At 69.0% G+C, this 6,232-nt stretch overlaps 1 protein-coding gene across 2 annotated transcripts in view; it reads left to right on the top strand.

Moving 5' to 3' along the window:
• The first annotated feature begins 547 nt into the window (after positions 1-547).
• Positions 548-6,232, top strand: part of LOC137154734 (uridine-cytidine kinase-like 1) — a 19,622-nt gene continuing 13,937 nt past the window's right edge. Inside the window, exons 1-8 of one of the 2 annotated variants that reach the window (XM_067550526.1) lie at positions 548-643; positions 1,006-1,199; positions 2,893-2,999; positions 3,406-3,576; positions 3,754-3,825; positions 4,164-4,353; positions 4,689-4,750; positions 5,394-5,410. In XM_067550526.1, coding sequence (XP_067406627.1) covers positions 594-643; positions 1,006-1,199; positions 2,893-2,999; positions 3,406-3,576; positions 3,754-3,825; positions 4,164-4,353; positions 4,689-4,750; positions 5,394-5,410 — 863 coding nt within the window. In that variant the 5' untranslated portion in view covers positions 548-593. The remainder of the gene's footprint in view (positions 644-1,005; positions 1,200-2,892; positions 3,000-3,405; positions 3,577-3,753; positions 3,826-4,163; positions 4,354-4,688; positions 4,751-5,393; positions 5,411-6,232) is intronic. The other variant, XM_067550524.1, reaches the window with a different exon arrangement.

Genomic DNA, 6,232 nt, shown 5'->3' with positions numbered 1-6,232 from the left:
ATTCTGTGTTTCTTTGGCCCCCAGATGTGCTGGTTCTGGACCCCCCAGCGCCCCATTTGTGCCGTACTGTAGATGTCGCAATCTCGCCCTTTAGCAGGACCGGGCCTGGGGCAGAGGACGCTCAAGGCGCAAATGGCCAGCCAGGGCGAGGGGTCTGTCCCCACCCGCCTGGCCTGGCCGCCTGGTGCCCTGCCTTCGCGCCAGGACCCCAGGAGGAGGATTTTTTGCACAGAGACGGGCGGGGGCGCAGGGCCTCAGTGGGCCATTGCACGCCCCTGCGGCCCACCACCACACCGGGCCAGGGCCAGGGTTAGCCCCCTGCTGCCCTCTGCCCGCGGGTCCCCGTCCCTGCCCGGGTGGGGTCCCTACTCCCGACTATAGACTGCGCCGCCCTGTGCCAGGGGAAGTGGGCGGGGCCAGCCAGGCGGTGGGCGGGGCCGTGTGAGGACGGGGAGGGGGGTGGAAGCCGAGACCCGGCTCCCTCCGCGCGAGGGCTGCCGGGAGCTGTAGTCCCTGCGGCCCCAGCCGGCGGAGCCTACGACGGGCCGGGCCCGGGGGGACTGCAGCTCCCGGCAGCCTGTGCGCGCGGCAAGATGGCGGCTCCGGCGGGCGCGGACGAGAGGCCGGGCTCGCGGCGGGACAGGTGGGGGGGCTGGGTCCGGGGGGGGGGCTTGAGGGAGGAACCGGCGGGCGGGGCGCGGGTTTGAGGGGGGGATTCGGTGGGGGGCTGGGGGCCCGGCGGGCGGGGGAGGGGTCCGGGTCCGGTGGGGGTTGGGGCGGCGGCGGGGATTCGGGGGGGGGCTGGGGGACCCGGGAGGAGTGGGGGGATTCGGTGGGGGCCCGGCGGGCGGGTGTTGGGGGGAGGCGGCGGAGGGATTCGGTGGGGGCCCGGCGGGCGGGTGTTGGGGGGATTCGGTTGCGGGGGGGGGGGGCGCGGCCAGCCTCCCCCCCCCCCGGTCCGCCCGCCCGGCGCTGAGTCCCGTCCCGTCCCGTCCCCGCCCGCAGCGGCCGCGGCGCGGAGAGCCTGGAGGCGCTGCTGAGCCGCCTGCCGCCCGCGCTGTCCCCGCGGAAGCGCAGCACCAGCCAGCCCAAGGCGGAGCCGCCGCTGCTGCGCACCAGCAAACGGACCATCTACACGGCGGGCCGGCCGCCCTGGTACACCGAGGCCGGGACGCCCTTCAAGGAGGCCTTCGTCATCGGTGAGCTGCTCTGGGGTGCACGGCGCTGCGGGGCCAAAGCCTGGCGCGACTGGCCTGCGCCGGGCTCGGGCTGGACGGGCACAGCTCGGCGGCTCACACGCGCCAACGGTCCGGTGAGGACCTGGCCGTAGGCGGGCGGGTCCGCCGGGCCCAGGCCTGGAGAGAAGGGCCGAGAGCCCGTCACGGCGGGCGGGCGGCGTAGGGGGGCTGGTGCCAGGCGTGATGTGCCGGCTGCAGCCCGGCTTGCTGAGGAGCCCCGCTGCAGCCGGCTGGAATCCCCGAGAGGCTGGCGGCTCCGTGCCCGGCTCGGGCGCCTGCCGTCATGCGGACGGGGGAGCTGAAGCGTCTGTAACGGGCAGATCAGCGCCCGCAGGCTGGGGCGGGGAGACGGGAGAGCCCGTTATGTGTGCACACACTCAGCATCCGCGAGGCAGCCCACAGTCTGCCGGGCTCCGCCTGTGAACCTGCCACCAGAGGAGGCTGCACTGGGGTTGTGAGCCCCTCATGCCCACCCGACCGGCCCGGGCTGTGTGGTGCTAACCGCAGCCTGGCACTGTGCCCCCCTCTGCCTTCCCCTCCCCTGGGCCTTGCTGTGAGGGGGATGAGCCGCCTGCTCCCAGCAGCGCTACCCCTGGCACCAGCTGTGGACCAGCCCCTCCCCTTCCCTCGTCTGAGCGCAGTGGGGCAGGGAGCAGGTGGGCAAGGGGCGCAGTGGGGCAGGGAGCCGGGTGGGCAAGGGGCGCAGTGGGGAGGTGGCTGACCTGTCGGGATGGACACACAGGCTGCCTTGAAGGGCCCAAGGAGGCCCTGCCCTCTGGGGCTTCCTGAGTCAGGAATGGACTGCTGGAGTGGGCATAGAGATCGTGCTCTGGGGGGGCAGAGAGTGCGGGTGCTACAGGGAGCAGGGGATGATGGGAAGTGGAGGGTGATTGGGGGCAGGAGGGCATGGAGGAGGGGGCAGGGAGGAGGCGGTGGGGAGTGGAAGGGGCGGGGTCAGTGGGTGGCAGCGAGCAGGAGGAGGTGTGTCCGGGCCGTTCTCTATCAAGCCATGGGCTGCTCTGTGAAAGACGCGACCCACCTGGCCTCTTATCAGCCTGGGGTTAGCCCTGGGCAGAGTCCCTGCGAAGTCTGGGGCAGCGCTACCAGACGGTATTCGGGAGATATGGTGCCTGAGACCCAGCTCTGTCCCATCCCCGCCACCCAAGCAGGGATCAGCTCCTCAGTGCCCAGCCAGCTTCCCTGAGCCCACGGGGACAGACGTTCTCCAGGGCTGAGTGTGTGTCCCTCCTCGTGGCCCTGAGGGTGCCCAGTGCCTGCGGTGTGCGTGTTGGGAGACTGATACCCCGGGGGGTGGAGGCTCTTCCCATGGCCGAGGGTCTGGCTGTGCCTGGCTCAGGGCTGCGTGCTTTGGTGGTAGGGAGGTGGGCAGGAGCCCTTGCTAACTGGCTCTTGCTGGCTATGTGCAAGGCACGGATCTGGCGGCGGGCAGAGCTGCAGGCGCGCTGGTGACAATTCCTCTGTTGTCAGGGTTCCGGTGCCCGAGCCGGGCTCCTCCCCGGATGCCAGCTGGGATTTGGCCCCGTTTTCTCCATGCTGCTCTCCCTGTGACTCTCCTGGAGCGGGAGGGTGGCTGGCGCTGTGGAAGCAGGGGCGGCGGCTAACCCCAGTGTCCCCGGCTGATTTCTCTCCCCAGGCCTGTGTGGAGGGAGCGCATCAGGCAAGACCACAGTGGCCAATAAGATCATTGAGGCCCTGGACGTGCCCTGGGTGGTGCTGCTGTCCATGGACTGCTTCTATAAGGTGAGCCAGTGCACCCCTGGAGGACTGGGCTGGGGCCCCGGGGGCCGAGCTTTGCTGTCGCTGGCAGTTCGCTACCCCCGCCCGTAGGCTGACCAGCTGCTGTGAATAGGGGCGGGCGGCCAGAGCTTGGCTGGATCTGCGGGCTGGTGGAGCTGGGGTCCCTGACCGCTGCCCAGGGACATCTGCCGAAAGGCCAGCCCTGGGATCCTCACCGGGGCAGCTGCTTGGGCTGTGTCTTGAGGGGGGGCACCGGGCTCTGTGGCTGACCGTTGGCAGATCTCGCTAATGGCGTTTCCTTCATCTTATCAACCCTTCCCCATGCCTCTGCCCCTCCTATGCCCCATCTCTGCACGGCTCCTCCCTGTTCTCCCCCCGCCCTGCCTGTGCGCTGCCCCGTCCCCCCCAGGTGCTGAATAAGGAGCAGCAGGAGCTGGCTGCCCGCAACGAGTACAACTTCGACCACCCCGATGCCTTCGACTTCGACCTGCTGATCAGTGTGCTGCGCAAGCTGAAGAAGGGCAAGAGTGTCAAGGTGCCGGTGTACAACTTCACCACGCACAGCCGCCGCAAGGAATGGGTATGTGGGGCGGGGTGCAGCTGCATTGTACGCAGCGTGTGGGCGGGGGAGGGCTGGGGGCTGTGGGCAGTGTGGGGGTTGGGGTACGGCAGGGTGTGGGGTGCAGTGGGGGAGTGGACGGAGGCAGGGGCAGGGTTACCAGTCTCTGAAGCGGGGTCTGACCTTCTCTCCCTGCAGAAAACCATTTATGGGGCCAATGTTGTTGTCTTCGAGGGGATTTTATCTTTTGCCAACAAGGAGCTGCTGAAGGTATGGCTTGCCTGCTGGCACTGGGCCCTGCCTGGGTTCCTGCGGGGCCTGGTGCTGGGCCGTGCCAGGGAGCTGTCCTGGGGGCCCGCGGAGGCCTGGCGCTGGGCCCTGCCTGGGAACTGTTGGGGAGGACTGGTCTGTCCTCAGAGTACCCCTAACGGAGTGGGGAGACTGGCCTGGGGTGCACATGGGGGAACAGCAGCTGGCCATTCCTGAGAACCCCCCTGTTGCGCTGCGGGAGGGCAGAGTCCACGTACCCTGCCCTGAGTTTCACGGGGCAGGCCTGGCTGGGCAGCGAGCTGTGTGGCAGATGGGGGCTCACCTTCCCGCACCCTCAGCTCCTGGACATGAAGGTGTTTGTTGACACGGACTCCGACATCCGGCTGGTGCGGCGGCTGCAGCGTGACATCATGGAGCGCGGGCGCGACATTGTGGGCGTAATCAAGCAGTACAACAAGTTCGTCAAGCCGGCCTTCGAGCAGTACATTGAACCCACCGTGCAGGTGGCCGACATTGTGGTGCCCAGAGGTGCGGCTGTGCTGAGACGTGGGGCTCTGAGCCCTTGGGCCCAAGGGGGGAGGCATGGCAGGGGGGAGCTGGGCTCTGTGTATCTGGGGAAGAGGCCAGGCCCCAGGTGGCAATGGGTGTCCAGGAGGATGGGGCTGTGGGGAGAGACGAGGGCTAAGTGGGGGTGAGGCAGTGCTCTGGGTATCTGAAGGGGTGCCAGGATGGGCAGGGGTAGATAGGTGGGCTCCAGGGGGTGGAGGTGCGGGGTGGGCAGGGCTCCAGAGGGGCGGGGTGGGCAAGGCAGGGTGCTAGGGGGTGGGGCTGCGTCTAAACCCAGGTCCCTGCTCTCCTGCCAGGTGGCGAGAACTTCGTGGCTCTGGATCTCATCGTGCAGCATGTGCACAGCCAGCTGGAAAAGGTGAGGAGGCCAGGCCTGGGTGGGAGGCTGGGCCCAGCCGGGTCGCTGCTGCCTCTGGCCCCTTGGTCACTGCACTCTGGGTGGACACGGGCCCCATAGGTGCTGAACGGTGGCTCCTGCTGACCCAGGATTGTCCCCACCTCAGGGCCCCTGGCAGCCCGTGTGGTGTGTCTCCGGGCGGGCAGGGAGCTGGGCGGGTGAGTGCGGGTGCTCCTAAAGCAGGGCAGAGCTGGCTGGCACAGGGCACCACTTTGCACCGTCCTGTTCTCCAGTCAGGCTCCCCACGCTCTCCCGGTCCCACCCTCCTTCAGTGCCCCTCAGTCCTGACCTGCAGCCCCCTGCTAGCCCAGCCCTGGGCTCCCCCCACCACAGCCCTGCCAGTGCCGCTCAATGCCCCCCACAGCCCGTGCTAGCCCAGCCCTGTCCCTCGGCACAGGTGCGCACACCCAGGGCTTTCCCCGCTCGCAGGGCTGGTGATGGGAGGAGGTGCTGGGCTGGAGCGGGGTGGCCAGCGGCGAGGGCGGCTGGGCTGCCGTTGGCTCTGGGCCAGCCGCGTGCAGTGACTGGATGTTCTGTGTTTCTCTCCCGCCCCCCGCCCTGTAATGACCGTGTCACCTCCCGGCGTGGGCTCTTGCCATTGCAGCGTGAAATCACGGTCAGGTACGATGGCCGCAGTAACGGAACCCTCTCTTCTCTCGCGCCATAGCCCCCTGCCCAGGCAGCAGCCAGACCTTGCCAGGGCTGGGGGTGGCTTCAGGGCCATGGTGGTGCCAGGGCCCCGGCCACACAGCCCAGTGGGGTGGGTCGCACTGGCCTCTTGCTTGCTGCGGCAGCACGGGTGGTTTCTGTGGCGCACGGTGTGTCTAGAATTACTGGTGCTGCTCCTGCTACAAGGTCTGTGGGAGCCCCTGCGCCTGCCCCCCAGGGATGGCTCCGGCCCCTCCGCAGCTTGTGCGGGGGTCTCCCAGGGAGCCTCTGCTTGGCGGCGGCCGATCCCCCGGCTGGGTGGCTTACCTAGTGGGACATTCTTGCCGGAGCAGGGCCTCGCAAACGCTCTGGGATCTGGCTGACGCCATGCTGTGCCCTGCCTCTTCTGCTGGCCTCCTCTTGGGCAGCGAAGCGGCCTGTGGGGCAGGTCTGGCCCCTCTCCTCTCCTCGCCTGCTCTGCTCAGGACACGGGCCAGGCTGTGCTGCTGAGTCGCTGGGGGCAGCTCCATGCTGGGGGAGCTCGCTTGGCTCCTCCAGAGGGTGACTGGAAGGGGCAGCAGCCATAGGCCCGTTCCACACTCCCACGCAGGGGGCTGCCAGCTAAACAGCATTGCTGCTGGGCGCGCTCTGCGCAGACGCTGCTGCCGCTGCTGGGGTTTGCAAAGCAAAGCCAAGGCAGAGAACAGGCCTCCACGGGCACCTGCCGGGGCTGGCAGCTCCACTCCCCCCCTCCATCCCTGCAGGTAGGTGGGGCTGGGGCTGGGGCTGTGCTGG

Source organism: Emydura macquarii, unplaced genomic scaffold (genome assembly GCF_026122565.2).
Source record: "Emydura macquarii macquarii isolate MOO-44397 ecotype Brisbane River unplaced genomic scaffold, CSIRO-AGI_Emac_v2 contig_1300, whole genome shotgun sequence".
Taxonomy (NCBI): Eukaryota; Metazoa; Chordata; order Testudines; family Chelidae; genus Emydura; species Emydura macquarii.
Note: the sequence above shows the minus strand (reverse complement) of the source record. Positions and strands in the feature narration are given on the sequence as shown.